This window comes from Procambarus clarkii, chromosome 72 (genome assembly GCF_040958095.1).
Source record: "Procambarus clarkii isolate CNS0578487 chromosome 72, FALCON_Pclarkii_2.0, whole genome shotgun sequence".
Taxonomy (NCBI): domain Eukaryota; kingdom Metazoa; phylum Arthropoda; class Malacostraca; order Decapoda; family Cambaridae; genus Procambarus; species Procambarus clarkii.
Genome location: NC_091221.1, coordinates 2494895 through 2514491, shown reverse-complemented (window position 1 = coordinate 2514491; position 19597 = coordinate 2494895). Strand labels below are relative to the sequence as shown.

Here is a 19597-nt window from a genome sequence, read left to right as displayed (position 1 = left end):
TCCCTAAAATGTCCTCTCCTGAAATCAGATTTTTCATCTGTTTCAGCCTCCTCATTTTCTTCTGGATTATAATACATTGCATAATTTATTTCCAAAAAGATATGGCCACTTTTACCCAATGGAGGAAGGTACTGAATGTCAAATAACTCTTCCTCTTTCGTAGTGCTACTACCTGCATGTGCATCCTGGCCACTGTGGGATAATAGACCATTTCCTAATACAGGCCCATGAATGAGTGCACTACAGCATTTACGTGAAGGATACAGTTTGCTGTATGTCGCAGACTATCCACAAGGGCAACTATGGATTTTCACATAGATAATTTTATTTTTGTTTTTTTATATGCAAGAATGTAAGTAGATTATTTATAATTTATGCAGCTGTTGTACAAAATTGGAATATTCAGCAGTTGTATGGTGCCCATGAAGTACATCACTCAACTGGAAAAGGTGCAAAGACATGCTACAAAATGGCTTCTGGAACTGTAAAACAAGAATTATGAAGTAAGGATAGAAGCGTAAAATATGCGAAAGCTAGATGATAGAAAAAAAAAAAGAGGTGATATGATCGCCACTTACAAAATAATAACGGGAATCGACCAAATTGACTGAGGAATTCCTGAAACAGGCAACTTCAAGAACAAGAAGTCACAGATTCAAGCCAAGGAAAGAAAGGGGCTGAAGAAATATTAGATTTTTTTTTTTTTTTTTGCAAACGGACTGGTAGATGGTTGGAAACGGGTTAAATGAAAAGGTGGTTAAAGAGGCCAAAACCGTTGGTAGTTTCAAAGCATTATATGACTGAGTGCTGTGAAGATAGGACACCACAAGCGTAGCTCTCATCCTGCAACTACACTTAGGTAAAGGTAATTACACACACCCATGTGAATCTCATTTAACATCACCCCAGTCAACGTAATTTAGTTTTTGCATCATTCCAATGTAGGATAGAAATAATGCTGTGGAAGCCTATGGGTCTTACAGAAAATGAAGTACGGTATGTGAGGGCTAACTTAAATATTGTCTATGACCATTTATACTATATTAAAAAGAAATATTTTGTTTACTGAAAATAATAATGCAAAATACAGTACATTTTGGGGGTTTTCAGCAAGATTTACCAGAGAAACTGGCAAATCTTATGTGAAACTTATGTGAAACTGTTGGGTTAGCTCACACAGTTGATTTTGAAAAAGTTGACGAGGATGTTGATTCTGCTGGATGAAATATCAGCAGAAGAACAGAAAGTGAGAGAAGAGGAAGAAACTCAACCTGAGCCAACTCAAGTGTTAACATCAGGAATTTTATCAGAAGTTTTCCAGGCAGTTGACACTCATGGGTGCTTTAGTGGATGATGATCCTGAAAGAGAATGTTGATATACCATTTGCAAGAATTTCAATCTAGTGGACTGTTACAGTAAAATTGATAGGCATAAGAAAAAAGCAGCAGTTTGCTGGCATAACATGCATTTCTTAGGAAGGAGCATGAGCAGTAGAAGAAAGACGATAATAAAGGGCGGAAAAAAAAGAGACAGCCATAATGAGTGAGGATCAAGAAAATGAAAAGGGCAAGGAAGATGAACATAATGAAGAGAAGAATGATGATGATTGTTATGAACAGAAAAAAGATGAAGAAGAGATTACATTTGATGCAGAGGATCCCATGCCCATGTTTGTGTGAATAATCCCACTACAGCCACACCACTCTGCAGAGAAAGAGAGAGATTTAAGTCAAGTCCTAGATCTGGTATGTAACATTTTATAATTAAAGGTTATAATTAAATTATGCTTTTGTTTCATTTCATTACTTTTGATGAATACCTGTACCATAATATTTAGGTGAGAAAAATGACCAAACATCATCTTTCCCAGTACCTTAGGAATATCACCCTAACTTACAACACTAGGCCTATGATGTTTTTAATTCTAGTTAATGTCATTTCAGCTAAAGTTGCAGTTTTCAGGAACCTAACCCCAAAGTTAAGTGATGTTCACCTGCTTGCATATATATGCATATATATTCAATGGGGCCTCGACTTACGATGCTAATCCGTTCCCAGAGACGGATCGTAAGTCGAAATATCGTAAGTTGAAGCGATTTTGCCCATAAGAAATAAAGGGAATTGCATTAATCCGTTCCCCACCCTCAAATATTAACATACAAATACATTTTATACTGAATACAATGTTTTTTTCTAACTACAATACAGTACCAAAGTTTCTCTTACCTTTATGGAGGGCTCTTGATGGCGTATGGAAGATGGTGATGAGGGGGGAGGAGGAGAGTTGTTACTGTTTGGAAGGGGAGTCCCCTTCCATTATCACATCAGGCAGTGATGTTTTCTCTGGGGTACTCTCTCTCCTACGTTTTGCCTGAACACCACTAGGACCTGGTTGTGGTTCAGTGCTTGTTTGTCTCACTACAAATTTGTCAAGAGACATTTGTTTTTCCCTTTGTTTTAACATTTGTCTGTAAAGATGCATCACAGTGTCATTGAATAGGTTAAGGCAACGACCTACTCCAGCTTGATTTAGGTGAGTCGTTTCAGCAAAGGTTTGCAATTCTTCCCATGCTGCACACATTTTCTTAATTGTTGAGGAAGAGACATTCTGTACTCTTGTTTCTGCTCTATGGTCATCCTTACATGGGTTTTCATATGTTGAGTCTTACCACTGACTTTCCTGGGACTCATGGCGTGATATATAATAATTACTTTAATGTTCAAAGTGCAAAAAAATCACCACAAAAGCGGAATTTCTTATAGGCGCGATCGTCACTAAGTGGGCAGCTGTAGTAAACTGAGGCAGGTCTGCCGCGTGACCGGGAACCACGCGCTCGGTCGACCCGAACGTGTACCAACAAATATCGTAAGTCGACACCATCGGATGTCGAGTCGCATTTTTCGATGAAATTTACATCGTAATTCGAAATTATCGTAAGTAGGGGCAATCGTAAGTCGAGGTGCCACTGTGTGCATATATATATATATATATATATATATATATATATATATATATATATATATATATATATATATATATATATATATATATATATATATATATATATATACTGTAACCCCGCGATTATCCGGGATTCAAACATCCGGAAAACGCCCTTATACGGCCAAAATCGTGATCGGATAAAGTTATCACAATATCCGGCCAAAATGGCCACAGGAACCGGATAAAAGCTAGTTTGGCCGGATGAATATTCGGCCATACCATATTAATCCCGTCTGTGGCTCTAGACGCATGGTGGAGGAAGGGGTGGGGTGGGTGGGTGGTGTCGGGAGGGTGGGAGGGGTGCGTCGGAAGGGACCACCTAGGTACAGAAATTACCATTAATTTTAGAACACTTAATCATAGCCAAAAACAAATGAAATAAGTACTAGTAATTATGTAATAACAAATAAATAAGTTTCCTAAAATTAATGTGCACAGGCTGAAGTTTCCTTCAAAAATATTTTGAGTTTTTTGTCTCCTGGCGGCCTACGTAACGCGCTATAGCTGCCCCACCCCAAGTGGACATGTCCAACACTGGTCAACCCATGTGTGTCCGTCCCTCGTGTTATACACAGTGCTGCGCCATTAGTGAAATATTTTTTTAAATAACTTTTTTATTTTCATAGTAACTTTGAACATTTTTGGCCAAGACTATGTCTGGTAGCAGCATCAATCATTCTGGAGGTGTTAAGAGGAAGAAGGTTGTCCTAGCAATTAAAGACAAGTTATGTGTTGTTCAACCAGTGAGGCGTCACTGGCAGCGAAATGCCTTCAACTAGTGAGGCGCCACAGGCAAGCCAAGAGCCTTTAACAAGTGATGCGCAAGCAAGCAAGCACCTTCAACAAGTGAGGCGTCACAAGCAAGCCAAATGCCTTCAACAAGTGAGGCGCAAGCCAAGCGCCTTCAACAAATGAGGCGTCACAGGCAAGCCAAGAGCCTTCAACAAGTGAGGGCATGCAAGCGCTTCAACAAGTGAGGCACATGCAAGCGCCTTTAACAAGCAAGGCCTCACAGGCAACCCAAATGCCTTCAACCAGTAAGGCTTCAGCAGCTGGCAGTCAAAACTAACTTTGCTTAATGAACTGTACAGTAATTTTAAGTGTTAATTTTAGTGTTGTGTTAGTATAGGTTACGTAAATTGTTAAGAATTCTTAACTTCAAGATGTGTGGCATCAATCAAGAAGACGAACACCAACAAGGTAAGTTGAGGTTTCTAGTTGAATATTTAATAATTATATGTGGCAAGGCAATTCAAATTATGTTGTTTGTAGTATAAAAGTAGTTGGAAATTGTCACTTTTGGACTCGTAGGTGAAAAAGTACCATTATCCGAAAAATGTGATAATCCGGCTGGGGGTCCTTCCCATATAGTCCGGATGATCGAGTGGAGAATATATATATATATATATATATATATATATATATATATATATATATATATATATATATATATATATATATATATATATATATATATATATATATATATATATATATATATATATATATATTATTATAATACAGTGCTTCCTCACTCTTGTGAACCCTGCTGTATCGAATTCCTGGATGATCCGAACAAATTGAGTTCGGTACTAAATGTTCAGTGGAAAATACCAATCTTCGATTAAGCAAGGATTGTTCGTCCAAGTGGTCACTTGAGACCAAGTGTTGGAGGTGGCTGTCATCAACTATGATTCACCAAAGTGTAAACAGTTTTACAGTGTTTTATTTTGCTTACTCATTGTTTCCAGCGAGAAATGGTTGAAGGATGTTAAAATGGTGTCAGGGGAGGCAGGTGGTGTCATTGGTGAGAATTGGAGTCGGGGCAAGTGGTGTCAGTAGTTGGGGTTTAGAGTCAGGAGGCAGGTGGTGGAAGTTATTCTTATTGGAGGTAGGTGGAGTTAGTGTTTGAAGTTGTTGTCAGAAAAGACTAGTGGTGTCAGTGATGGACGTTGTCAGAAAAGACTGGTGGGTGGAAGTTGCGGTCAGAAACGACTGGTGGTGTTAGTGGTGGAAACTGCTGTCAGGGAAGGCAGGTGGTGTCAGGGGTGGAAGGTGTTGTCAGGGGAAGCAGATGGTGTCAGTGGTGGAAGTTGTCAGGGAAGGCAGGTGGTGTATTCTGTTATCCCATCAGTTGCTGCGTCGCTGGCTTCCTCTTCGGGTTTTTCAGGGTTCAGTGCTGTGGCGCCTACCCGAGCCCTCGCTCGATGTGTTCACGGATGCGTCATCTCTCAGCTGGGGCTTTGTGACCAGTGCTCACCAAGCCAGACAGGGTCGGTGGGATCCGTCCTTAAGTCGGGCTCACAGCACAGTACAGGAGTTCGCAGTGGTGGACCACTGCAAACTTTTTTTTTGCTTCGGAGGGTTTGTGTCGCTCGTGGAGCAACGATTCGGCTCCATTCGGACTGCTTCCCGGTGGTTCATCACCTGCACCGTTGGCTCTTTGGGGCAGGTCTCTTCGGGCGATTCGTCTGCTGAGTTCTCGGGGTTCACATCCAAGGGGGTGTCCAACGTCCTGGCGAACGGCCTGTCCCGGTTCATTCCTCGGTCCACGGAATGGACAGTTGACGCCGACTCATTCCGTTGGCTCTTCTGGACGTTTGGGCGCTCGTCTTTGTTGATGGTGTCCCACCTGCAAGTTTCAACTTGGCGGCAGTATGAAGTTTCCTGGCGGTCCTTTTTGACTCGTTGTAGGTTGTCTTCGATTTCTGTTTGGGTCTTTTCCCTTTTCTCTCTTGGTTGTTTCAGGACTGTCATCTTATGCCGAATACTGTCGCCTAGAATCGTGCGGAAGGCTTTTTTTCTTGTTGGCATTGGTCTCTGGGGGTCGGGTCAGGGAGCTTCATGCTCTCCTTCGGCGCAGGGATTTCTGCTCTTTTAGTCCTGGTGGTCATTTTGTTTGTTTGCAGCTGTCTCCTTTTCAGGCGATGAATGAGACTGCTGCTTTCCGGAGGGGTCCTTGAGGTATTTGATGCATGTTTGGTTTGGCCGTGGGTGCATCGTGTTTTGTTTCAGGTTGCGGCTCTTTGTCGTTACTTGCACACCACAGCCTCCATGGTAGGGGATGCACTTTGGGTTGACCCGGTTTCCCTTCTTCCCTGTTCCAGGGTGCGGGTCTCCCAGGTCGTCCGTAGGATTATTCAGTCCAGCCAGCCTGCAGTTTATCCCAGTGCCCAGGACATTCTTAAGTTCGCGGCTTTGGCTGCTGTTTTTGGTATTATGTTCTGAACTGACATTCGGGCATGTGGCTTTTGTAGGTCGAACATGGTCCTGGCCGCATGGTACCTCGTTTATGATTCCTGGCGCTTCTCGGGCTTGTGTAGCCTTGGGTTGCAGGTTGCAGCCAGTTGTCTCGACTTTTGAGTTGAGGCGTGAGTGGGTAACTTACCTCTCGGGTAAGTCTCTCTCTTTTCCTTTATCTTTGGTTAGGCAGCTCCAGGGAGCCAAAGGGGCTCTCAGAAAACCAGCATTGAATGTAATGAAATGCCATATTCTGAGTGAGACCCGGAGGCATCCCTCCCTCCCTCTGGTTGGCATTTTTTTCGCATTTTTGATATTCAGCATCTGAACTGGGGTTGGGTAGCCGGCATGGGATGTCTGGGACCCCCTTACCCCCCCCTTCCACCTGCCAGGGAGGGGGGGGGGGAGTTGCTGCAGACAGCGGCTCAGCGTTTGTGGTGACATCATGCTTGTTTGCTTGTTTTCTGATTGGGGGAGTTCTGTTTGCTCGTTCAGCTTTCGGTTAACAATTTTTCACCATCCCTGTAGTTTATTTTTGGTATTCCTACCTTTCTGGGTGCCTGACCTGGTAGATGGCAGATATAGACTGCTTCCAACTACATGGGGGGTAGTCTATAGGCCATTGCTCCTCATGCCTCTCTGAGGTGGCCAGGGTCTGGTGCTGGTCCTTGGTAGAACTCCATCGATTGACTGTTGCCACAGTCTAATATATAAACATCAGCCCGGTATAGCTCCAAGGAGCCTCTGGGTCTCACCCATAAAATGGAGTTTTATTACATTTATCGCTGGTTGTTTCTTTATGAACGAATTACTCGCGGTGGAAATACTAGATATGATTAACACTTTCGTGCTCTGGGCGAAGCGAGCGTCAGCGCTACCCCAGGTGGGTCCGGGCATTCCACGGGAGCGTGCGGTAATTCTGAAAAGTGTATACTCTTTTCAACTTAGTCACCTCAATTCTTGTCCTAGAATGCCTTTCTTGTCCTAGAAAGTCTAGGTTTTTCAATTTGAGTCTCACCCAGAAAATGGAGTTTCATTACATTCACTGATGGTTGTTTCTTTATGAACGAATTACTGGCGGCAAAAATAGTAGATATGATTAAAATACTGTATGTAAAAGGTTTATCGTGGTGACTTGTATTTACAACAACAGTAAAGAAAGGGATAGGCAGGATGTTATTACCTAGTGGTCAGTTAAATTTATTTTCATTTTGATTTCTTACAGGGGAGTGATGGCAGAAGGTAACGGTGGTGGTGACCCGGGGTCACAAATAGATGGCGAACGAACAGAAGATTACCAGAAATTGATAAATTATGGACTTAATGAGAAAGTTGCAGCAAAACTAGATGAAATCTACAAACAGGGCAAACTGAGACACGAAGTGAGTGGTTTAAACTTGAACATTTAATCTTGTCATTCCATTTTAAAACGTAAACAGGGTTTGTGCACATAGAATTGATTGAAATTTCAAGAATATGATATGTATATTTAAGTTGACATTTTTGCTGCTACTATACTATTGTAGGACCTTTCCAGAGTTTTTGGCTCTTAATGCGTTAGTAAAAGGAAGAGTACAAAATTTGTGTTGTAGGTTTGTGTGTCAGTAGTTTCAGGTCACTATATGTGATGGGTAATACTTTATTATGTTATTTTTTAATTATGGAGACTGTATTTAATAGCATCCTTAAATACCAGCAGTGTTTTGCTGAATAGTTTATTACAAAGTAAATGGTGAATATTTGTTTGGTTAAAGTTGGTAGAGCATAATGTATATTGTTAGCACACTGGTTTGCTTGCAGTTTACTTACTACACTATTTTTGTATCTTGCAAAGTTGATTTCAAGATGAACAATGATTACACTGTTTTTGTTGCATGGCATTGAAAGTTTGATATCTTATTTTGTTTTTTGTGAACGTGGCATTATTTTTAGACTTAAAGGCCAATTAGAGCAGAGCACATTTCATAACGTGACAAATTACTTTATTACACTTAATCAGAATATTTAACTGGTTTATATAATGTCTTTTGATACTTGGATATTTTTGGTTTAGTAATTACCTGAGTGTAGTTACGGGATGAGAGGTACACTCGTGATGGTCTTGTCTTTCCAGTACTCTTTGTCGTATAACGCTTTGAAATTACTGATACTGTAGTTTTAATCTCTGCCACCTTCTCTCTTAACTTGTTCCAACTGTCTACCACTGCAAAATAAAACTTTCTAATATTTTTTCAACCCCTTTGTTTCCTTAGCTTGAATCTGTCTCCTCGTGTTCTTGACGTTGCTGGTTTCAGGAATTCCTCTTGTTAATTTGGTTGATTCCTGTTATTATTTTCAAGTGGTAATCATATCACCTCTTTCTGTGGGGAGCACTGGAGGCTCCTTGAAGCTATCCAAACTGACATGTGCCATATTAGTTTGGTGTCATCAGTCCCAGGAATTCTAGGACCGGGGACCATGAGCCAGAACCTGGCCCCCTCAGAGAGGCGCAGAGAGCAATGGCCATATGAGCGCTCTACATTTAGTGTATGTCATGTCTGCCATTGAAAAGGGAAAGCACCCAGAAAGATAGGCAAAACAATACAAACCCCCACTGGTGAAAATTACAACCTACGTCCGATTAGAGCCAAAGAACTCCCCCAAAGGAAATAAACAAATAAGCAATCGATATCCAACTAGCACGTCCCCGCTTCCCCAAAAAGGAGAGGGGAAACCCACCCAGGTGAGCCGACTGCTCACCCCAACAGTTCGTTGACTGATGTGCCTGGTGTCAACACGTCTCCTCTGGCCTTGCTTTATTGACTGACTTTTGCATTTGTGGCTTTGCCAGCTTTGTGTGGTGTGTTGGCCAGGTGTTCTCTGTACGCTGGGCTTCATGTGCCTAGGGCTAACTTCCCTAGGTGCCCGGTAAGTACCTCCCTTGCATGTCAGGGTTATCTTCCCTGGGACTTTCAGGTCTCACTCCCGTTGGAAGGCTTTGTCGCTTTTGTGGGAAAAAGGCATTTTTGTGGCATTTTTGTGGGAACCTGGATTTCAGGCATTGGTTACTTCTTACGTGGTTCTGTCCACACCCTTACTTCCTTCCCTGGTGGGTGTGGTTTGCCTTGCTCCTCCCCATCCCCTCCCTGCTTCCAGCTCCCGAACGTCTGAGGGTTTGGGTGCCAGGGTGAGGTTTGTGCTTGGGATGATGCTCGGGTGGATTTTGGGAGTGCCCTTTCCTATTCGTGCGTGGGGGTGGTTGAGCCCGATTTTTCCACCGAAGCTTTTGGGTCGATCTAACTTACACCCTTTCTTCCCTGGACTCCGCATTTTCTTCAGGGGGTGGTGGGTGTGGATAAGGGCTCTGCCCCAGGGCCTCTGTCGGTGGTTCCCGGGGCTTATGGGGGGGGGGGTCTGCTAGTTGCCCCAGCTTGGACCTTTGTGCTTTCTGGGCTGTGGTAAAGAGGTGGGGTAGGGTTTTTTTGTCTTTCTTTCCCTTCTTATTTGGTTTACCATACAGTATTTGCCGGCGTGAATTACACACCCTCATACTTTACATGGTTACGCTCCAGCTGCTGCATGCCATTTTGTCTTGTTTCTTCATGTTCAAGGTGTCCTATCCTGTATGTTCCCCTGGGGACTTTTGGGTGATCAAGTCTCCTGGTCTTCTGCTTACAGACTGTGGTCGTTGGGTTGTTTTCTTTCTTTTCTTCTCGGCTCCGGTTTTGTGCCCAATGTACATGCCCTGTTTGCTCGTCCAGCTCCCAAGCATCTGGCCTTCGATATCCTGTCTGTTTTCTAGCCGTTTTAGCGGTGGAGCTCTATTTATCAGGGTTATGACAACAAAAAATTGTAACATTATTCATTATGGACAACTAATGAACCTTTGTTCCCGTGATGCGTCTTTTCCGCTGGCAAATGTACTTCCCCCTGGGTTCGTTTCTGGGTACTCTATTGGTTCCTCGGATTTATCTTTTCAGATGTTTTCTTCCTCTTGAATTTTCCTTGGGGGGTTTGGGAGGCCTGTGGCACATGCCTCCCATGAGACCCGGTTTTGCCTCTATGTGGGTTCCAGTTTTGTTTAGGTTCAGTTCCTTTTCCCCTGATATGGTGCCGTTCGAGGTTCCGGTGCCTTCCTGGCTGGCAGCCTCCTTTGTAGGCTGGTTGGTGTAGGCTCCAAGCTGGGCGGGGTGTCTGTTAGCCAAGGATCTGGTTCTTTCCTAGATTGCCAGGTTCGGGTTCCTGGTGAATAGGCGGAAGTTCCGGTTGGTTCCTTCTCAGGTTCGAACTTGGCTGGGCCTTGTGTGGGATTCGCGGATTGTGTCCATCTCTCTTCCTTCTACGACATTGGTCTGGTTACAGTCCTGCCTTCAGCTGTTTTGGGGGGACCTGGGTCACTCAGTGGTTGCTCAGGCAGTTGTTTGTGAGCCTGGACTTTGCCATGCTGGTTTACCTGCTGGGCAAGCTTTAGCTTCGGAGGCTGTTCAGGTATCTTTGGGGCATCCCATTTCAACTCTCTCGCGACTGCTGGGGTCGCACCCTGGCGTCTTTCTGTTGGTTGGTGAGTCACCGGCTTCCTTTTTGGGTTTTTGGGGTTTGGTGCCGTGGAGCCTTCCCTTTGCCGCTCTCGATGGCTCACGGATGCCTCATCTTTTGGCTGGGGCTTTGTGACCAGCGCTCACCAGGCCAGCCAGTGTCGTTAGGTTCCATCCTTCCTTCGGGCTCACAGCAAGGTGCGGGAGTTTGCGGCTGTGTGGCTGGCGTTGCAGCAGATTCGGCTTCCTCGAAGCATTCTGATATGGTTTCATTCGGATTGCACCCCTGTGGTTCATTGTCTGAGCCGGGGGGAGGAGGGTCTCTGCGGTCCGTGGCTCTTTGGGACTGGTTGCTTCTGGTAGCTCTTCTGCTGAGTTCTCGGGGTTTAGCTCTCTGTGTCATTTCTATTTGGGGAGTGTCCAACATCCTAACAGATGACCTGTTGCACTTCATTCCCCTTTCCACGGAGAGGACGGTCAATGCCGCCTCCTTCATTTGACTTTGTTGGCTGTACTGACATCCAGAGGTCAGTACAGGCAACTGTAGAGCTCTTTGCGTCGGTGTCGTCTCGGTGTCTCCCAACATACATGGTGCTGTTTCCCGACTGTGAAGCTTTTGCGGTAGACGTTTTCCAGCAGGACTGGTTGAGGTGGGAGTTCCTGTACTTTTAGCCCCCAGTCTAGCAGTTTGAGCATCCAGGATTCAACATTCCGGAGGTTTTCTTGCTCGGTGTTCTACCTGTGGAGGCTCACAAGGTTCTTGGTGGTTTACCTCCTGCGTGACCCGGTTTATGCCTCGATTATGGATCCAGCCTCTTTTGAGGACAATTCTGGTGTAACTATGCATGTTTCAACCATGGGTGTAGTCAGCTAACTAGCAAATGAATTCCAAGATGGAAAATGGTACCTCATATTTCTTGGTTGTGATCTCTCTTAAGGTGCAACATGAAGTCAGCTGTGGGATAGTTGTAACTATGATGTAGCTGTGCAATTTTCTTGCAGTTGCAAGTGAATAGGAGATATTATGTGTCTGCAGTCTCATTAGACTTATATCTGGCATTTAAAAGGTGCGAGTACGTACCATCATCATTCTGTTGACACAATTCCAGGAGTCATTGTTAACAAACCATATTTTCTTGAGTAGCAGCAAGTTGGTTGAGGTCAACTGCTGCCCTCAAGTGATGTTAATGGGCAGAAAATAAATCTTGATTCCAGGGATTATTTGATTTCAAGTGATATCATGTCATCACATGTATTGGAGCCAGTGACTTCATTAGTAGTAATGAGCCTTTTCTTTGACAAACTGTACAGTTATCAGAAATCAATGGTGACCTTGTCAACTGTTTGACATCTTCAAACATCAGAAATGTGAACTTGTGGCTCAAGACAAAAGAGCAAGAGTGAAGTGTCGCTGAATATGTGTCAAGTTGATAGAAGCCGTACTGAGCCCCTGGTTGTGGCAAGCAAGACTTAGGTCCTCTTTCCTTGCCAATATGACCCCATACACACACTTGCAGTTACAGTCCTGGGACATAAGGTTATGGAAGGTCACCAGGTTATAGACTAGATGTTACCATCATTGGAGACATAAACATTGGAGGAATAGAAGCAGAAAGCAGTCTGCACATCAGATGTGTGATATCAGGGCACCAGATTGTAATGGTTAGAGCCAGGCAGTTTTCTTACCAGAATACATATTCCCTCAATATTTTTCCACCATACTGATACAAGGAACGAGACTTTCTGAAGAGGACTCCAGGATGCAGGAAAAGAGATGTCTACAGGTCTATGCTTACTAAGGAACAAACAAGGAACAAGCGAGAGTGGTAAACTCTTTGCTCTAAAAACTGGCAAAACCCCCATCCCCTCTTATTTGGGAGCAACAAGTCTTCCACCTGTGACCTGACTTTTCAGAATCTGAAGCTAGTCACATCTTTTGTTAGTATATGATAAATGTTATCCATGGAGAAGATCCGCCAGTCTTAAGGCTGCAGCCACAAAAAATGAAGATATTATTGAGAAATTCTTTATGATACCTCATCAAATTAAGTTTCAGCCAGATTCAGACTTCTGAGCAGAGATCCATGTCTGCAGTGATCAAGAGAATAAATTAGGCAAGAACCTAGTATGGTTCCAGCATAATCCATCCTGTGGAAAGGACATCTAGTTGCAAGACTGGTTCTCTTAGAAAACCCTAACCAAATCTTATTGATCACTGAGAAGGAAAGGAGAAGGCCACTACTGTATTGCTATAGTACTAAATAAAAATTAACAGTTAAGGAAAAAGTCACCATTTATAAGCATGGCCCAAGTGGTAGAATAAATCTCACACAAATGATGCAGTGATTGATAGAACCTAAGCTCAAGAGCAGATGGGGGCACTTAACACTTTCGCATTCTGGGCTTATGTACGCCAGACTACCCCAAGGTGGCCCGGGTGTTTCTCGTGAGCGCGCGGCAACACTGAAAAGTGTATACTCTTTTCAGTTTTATCACCTCAATTTTCGTTGTAAATCATTCATTTTGGTATCAAAATGTTTGCAATAGAATTCCCTACAGGAGTTTATGTATATAAGGTCCAAAGGCCCGGTGTTCCACCCACTCCAAACCCCAAAATTGGCCCACTGTTACCCGTCAGCACGCAAGAGCAATAAAATGTGTATACTTTTTTCACTTTTGTCACTTCAATTCTTGTGCTACGTCTTTCATTTTGGTATCAATTTGTTCGCAATCGAATTCCCTACAGGGGTATATGTATATAAGGTCCCAAACCCACAGCAACACCGAAAGTCGGCCAAGCATTACCCGTGAGCGAGCGCCCATTGGCACACCCGCTCACAAATGTATTTACTCTTTTCAAGTTTCTCACTTCAATTTTCACCTCAGTTTGCTATAAAATGGGAAGACATTGGTGCACATTTTAAAACCAATCCCTCATAAAGATCGTAGAAAAACTTTAATTTTTACAAATATTTTAATTTTCGACGTCACTTATGTCCCTAAGGAACATCCGCAGAGTTATTTGTAGGACGTCATCTCTGTCCCTAAGGAATGAAAGAGTTAAGAGGAAAAACTGCTGCTTAATGTATTACCGATGTGTCATAGAGTAAGGCACTTAACCCAGATCAGTTTGATGGTGCTTGAATGACATGCAAGGATGCTAAATACATACACACACGTAAAGTGTTCACTGAAGCACAAGCTCATAACACAAGGAGACAAAGCAGACTCAGGATGAATCAACTGACACAGAGAAACAGTTCTTCTCTAGCCATTTCTGGGGATGAGTAAGGGGGATTGGTGAAGCCTAGAAAGGAAGGTAGGTTGGATCCTTGCTTCCATTTTTTTTAACAAAACCATTACTGGCACCTGATATTGTATTGTTGTAAGTAGCAGAGCAATACTCGACAGTCTCTGATTTTAAGTACAGTATAAGGGTAAGTACTTCTGATGGTCTTTCAAGGTTGAATTTAAAATATTTTACAGTCTTTCCTCCTTAAATTCTTGGTATTAAAAGTGTGTACAGTAACTTTACATTTTTATTTAATGGTGCAATTTTATTACAGGATTTGGATGAGCGGGCATTAGATGCATTAAAAGAATTTCCAGTTGAAGGTGCAGTTACAGTACTCAAACAATTCTTGGAATCCAACCTAGAACATGTATCTAATAAATCAGCTTACCTCTGTGGGGTAATGAAGACGTATAGACAGAGGAAACAATATAACAGTAAGTAGGTTGGTCTTAACTGTCGAAGAATGAAATTTGTAATTCTAAGAATTAATCACTTTTGTGTTGGTCCTCTGGATTTGTTTTTAAATCCGATTAACTGTGTCACTAGTTTGTAAAATGTTGCAAAATGTTTGGGTTTGTGAATTTTACTGATAGGAGGAGACATATTCGGCTCATGCTTACATGAAGGAATGATATAATCGTTGAAAAATTTATCACTGGACAATGAAAAAAATTGTCAGTGTCCCTTAAAATTCTTATTAACATAAAACATTGTAAAATAACATGTAATTAATGACAAACAGTTTGTCACTGAAGAAGGAATTGATTCTATTACCCATTTTACTTGTGGCATTCATGAATGATATTTTATCATAGTTTTCCAAACAGCACAATCTGCCAATTGTTATATGTACATTCAGGTTTCTAGCTACTGCTTGTTGCACAGAACCAAACTGAGCAAAGGAACAGTAAATGCCCAGTCATTCAATTTTCTCATTTGATTCTAGGTTGTCTTGCTTGTAAGACAAGAGTGCTTATTACACCACCACAAGGTGCCCCCCTATGACTACTATTACTAGATGTTCTACACTCATTACATATTCCATGTAGTAATAGCTTAGAGTTTTGTGAAAGTTGTGTTTATTTTCATGCAACATCTTGAGAACCCCTTTATTGTCATGAAGCTTTAACATTTATATATATGATTGCACAGAATAATTCTCTTAGTTGCCACTTGAGTGGTTTGATGATGCATTTTACTCTTACCCATAATTGCTGTGATGAGACTAGAATTCATCATCTGATTTTGGAATTTCCAATACAACACTCATATGAACATAATAATCTGCAGAAGGCACCTTGTGGGAATTTCAGGGTTGTTCGTGACTGGTGCCATTCAGGGACGTTCATTCTTTCTGTCTCCATCATGCTGCTTGTTGGGTCAGTGACACCTATGACCCAGAGTCATGTGGAACTTGTTCCCTTCATGTGTTCACGATTACCCATTCTTCTGTGGAAACCCAGAAGTTTCACGGAGCGCGTTCTTTGCATCACTGGTTTTTGGTCCTGGAACACTCTACGTTGTGCCCAATTGGTTGCCCCGGATCTGCCCTGTTTGTGTTGTAGGGACTTGAAATTGGAGGTGTTGGTTAACTCGACCTTAGTTCCGTCCACACCACCTCTTCCCTACCCGATTGGTTTGGTTTACCCATCTCCTTCCCCCCCCCCCTGCATCCTTCTCTGAAAGCATCAGAGAGTTTCAAAGTCGTGGCAGCATTTAGCTTGGGTTGTGGCTTCGGCAGATCCGTGGGTTGCCATTTTCAGTCGCCATTTTCGAGGAGTTGCCTCTCTTGAGTTCGGTGCATTACAAGGTTCCAGAGCCGTCCTGGCTAGCAGATTGTCCTATGTTTTTGCTGGGAGCTTGGCGAGGCTTTTGTTGTACCTGTGCTCTTGAGTGGTGGGAGGTGTATCTAGTGATGCACATTTTCTGGGGGGCTCTCTTGTATACCTCAATTCTTGCCTAATCACTTCTGCCCTTTTCAGTGATGTTGGTCTGGTGTAGCTGCACACTCAAGTTCCTATTCTTTCAGCAGTTTTGGTCGCTGATGATTTTTGGACTCGTTCTCACTTGGCTTCTGTCGTGTGGTTCTTGTGTTTCCACAAACTGTCTTCTGATTGGTTTGCGGAGAATGTGTGGTCACTCGGTGAAGTGCCTCTTGTTTGGGTTTTTGTTGTGGCAGCTTCAGCTTCATCTGCCTTGTTTAAGATGTGTGCTCCAATCCTCCAGGAGGCAGTTTCTTGTTTTTTCACCTCGCATGTAGGCAGGCTGTGTTGGCTCATGCTTTGGATTAGGTGTGGGCCCTGGCTCTTCTTTCCACTGCTCCTTTTTGTCCTCTGCTTTTTCCTGAAGAATTGGTTGCTCAATTTTGGGTTTTTGGATTGCTCGGCTTTGGTGAATTACCGTCCGGTCTCTGGTTGTGTCCAGTGGGGGTTGGTTTTGTCAGTCTTCCAGCAGGGGATCAAGCGAGGGTTTCACCTGCTGTTGGTCGAGGTGGGTCCTCTGTGATGCCGGCAACTGGTGCTGTTGCATCATCCCCAGCTTTTTCTTTGACTGTGAGGTGCCGTGCTCGCTGATTCCTTTCTTTGGCTTTTCGGACGTTTGGGTGTTTTAACGTCGACCTCTGCGACAGTGTAGTCTTGGCGTCTGCCTCTTCATGCAGCGCCATTCTCCGACTGTGAGGCTCTTGCAGTGGATACCATTTCACTGGACTGGTTGAGATGGGGCTGCATTTACCTTTTTTTTTTTTTTTTTTTTTTACCTGCTCCATTATGCTTCAGGTACTGGCATGTATAATCTTACAGTGGGAGGGTGATTCTTCTGGTTCCTTGGTCGGTCCAGCCTTGGTTTCTGGCGCTGTTTGCTCGATGTCCAAACCCGGGCATTTTTCTACCCGGGTTGGCGTATTTTGGGTTGGCAATTTTGGGTTTTGGCCTCATTTTTAAACCAAGCAGTGATTTGTTTTGATTCCTATCTTTCTGGGTGCCTTCCTTGTTGTTGCCTAGATATCATTTAAATATAACGTGAGCATAGGCCATCACTCCCTGCACCTCTGAGGGGGGGCCAGATTTTGGCTGGTGGTCTCCAGTAGGCAAAAAGAACTCTGCAGCTGATGGCACTAGGTAATATGGCACTTGTTGACCAGACCACACACTAGAAGGTGAAGGGACGACGACGTTTCGATCCGTCCTGGACCATTTTAAAGTTGATTGTCATGCAGTATGTTTATGTAATATGGCACTTAATCATTGATGATACCTTCACGGAGCCTCTGGGGCTCACCCAGAAACTGACGTTTCATTACATTTAACTCTGGTTTTTCTGGAGGGTAGGCCTGTCGACTCCCTGAAGCTAACTGAACTGATATGTGCTTTATTAGCTTGGGGTCATCAGTCACGTGGAGTTCTAAGCCTACCGGGAACCAGAGCCAGAACCTGGTCCCCTCAGAGAGGCGCAGGGAGCAATGGAGTATGAGCACTTTACATTTAGAGTATGTCATATTCTGCCGTAGACTGGCATAGTAACCCAGAAAGATAGGTGAACCAAAACAAACAGCCAGCCGGTAAAATTGTGACCTACAGCCCGAAAGAGCAAAGAACTCCTCCAGAAAGAAAATAAATGAAGAGAAACTAGCAACTCTGCACGCAAACCAGTACTCCCGCTCATTAGTGGAAGTACAGTACTTAATTAAAAGTACTGTACTGCATAACTTAAAAGTCCCATGGCTCTCTGGGGTTCACATCACCTTCCTCAGGGCTCCAGTAAACAGACACCATTAAAAAAAAATCATGGGCACCATTCCGGGTGTGAAGGCCTCAGTACAGTACTGAGTGAGCAACCAAGGCTGGTGCACGCAGCATGAGCTCACAGCACTGCTGTTCAGCTTGTGACCACAGCATCGCTTCACCCATCACCAAGATTACTTCCCCCACCATTCTACACACACATCGCAAATTCTCACCACAATACTGCTAATATCAGAATCCTGGTCAAGAAATCCAGTAAATGAATAATTTTCCACAAGTTTATTTTGTAAAGAAATATGAAAAGTTATTTCAAGATCGTGGGTACCATTCCGGGTGGCTGTGCTCTTGCTGGGTACGGCTGTACTCATGCTGGGGTACAGCTGTGCTTGTGTTGGGTACGGCTGTGCTCGTGCTGGGGTACAGCTGTGCTTGTGCTGGGTAGGGCTGTCCTCGTGCAGGGTACGGCTGTGCTCGTGTAGGGTACGGCTGTGCTCGTGCTGGGGTACAGCTGTGCTTGTGCTGGGTACGACTATGCTTGTGTTGGGTACGGCTGTGCTCGTGCTGGGTACGGCTGTGCTCGTGCTGGGTACGGCTGTGCTCGTGCTGGGTACGGCTATGCTCGTGCTGGGTACGGCTGTGCTCGTGCTGGGTACGGCTGTGCTCGTGTAGGGTACGGCTGTGCTCGTGCTGGGGTACAGCTGTGCTTGTGCTGGGTACGACTATGCTTGTGTTGGGTACGGCTGTGCTCGTGCTGGGTACGGCTGTGCTCGTGCTGGGTACGGCTGTGCTCGTGCTGGGTACGGCTGTGCTCGTGCTGGGTACGGCTGTGCTCGTGCTGGGTACGGCTGTGCTCGTGCTAGGTACGGCTGTGCTCGTGCTGGGTACGGCTGTGCTCGTGCTGGGTACGGCTGTGCTCGTGCTGGGTATGGCTGTGCTCGTGCTGGGTACGGCTGTGCTCGTGCTGGGTACGGCTGTGCTCGTGCTGGGTACAGGCTGTGCTCGTGCTGAGTACGGCTGTGCTCGTGCTGGGTACGGCTGTGCTCGTGCTGGGTACGGCTGTGCTCGTGCTGGGTACGGCTGTGCTCGTGCTGGGTACGGCTGTGCTCGTGCTGAGTACGGCTATGCTCGTGCTAGGTACGGCTGTGCTCGTGCTGGGTACGGCTGTGCTTGTGCTGGATACGGCTGTGCTCGTGCTGGGTACGGCTGTGCTCGTGCTGGTTGATTTTCTGCTACTAGTTCTTGCAAAATATTGCTTCATTTTTGGCATTAATAAGGCACTATTAGTAAGCCCCCTGAGACATTTGTTGTATAACAATACAGCTGTAGTAAAAAAATGGTAACTTCCACGATTATTCTTCCACCAATGGATAAATACGCCAATCGCAGACAAAGCTAAGGGCACTGGGTGCCTACTGTACGAACGCAGACTAGGTCTATACACCCTACAGTAGGCTGGTGTTTAAGCCAGAACCAGTAACATAAATTTCTCTCACATATTGGATTTACTTCAAATTATATATTTTTGGGTTATATATTTAGTTTAGCAATATTATTACGATGATAAGAGCTATAAAAAATACTTATTTTAGATCTGATTTGTTAATTTTATTATTTCGAAGCCGTAGGTCACTAAACTATGGCGACGAAATCGAACAAAACAATCATGGTGTTGTGTGCACACGGATTAGACCCGTCCACTCGCACTGGAGTTGTGCCGCCAATAACATGAATAATTTTTCAAATAGCAGATATCTATTATATTACAGTATATTTTTGGTTTTATTTAGTTTAGTTTAATTA

The 19597-nt window shown here is 44.0% G+C and overlaps 1 protein-coding gene across 18 annotated transcripts in view; it reads left to right on the top strand.

Moving 5' to 3' along the window:
- Positions 1-19597, top strand: part of LOC123773598 (heterogeneous nuclear ribonucleoprotein Q) — a 236569-nt gene that overhangs the window by 8055 nt on the left and 208917 nt on the right. For 17 of the 18 annotated variants that reach the window (XM_069312317.1, XM_069312323.1, XM_069312316.1 and 14 more), the window contains exons 2-3: positions 7471-7627; positions 14326-14488. In XM_069312317.1, coding sequence (XP_069168418.1) covers positions 7478-7627; positions 14326-14488 — 313 coding nt within the window. In that variant the 5' untranslated portion in view covers positions 7471-7477. Of the gene's footprint in view, positions 1-1727; positions 1747-7470; positions 7628-14325; positions 14489-19597 lie in introns of those variants that run through there. The other variant, XM_069312319.1, reaches the window with a different exon arrangement.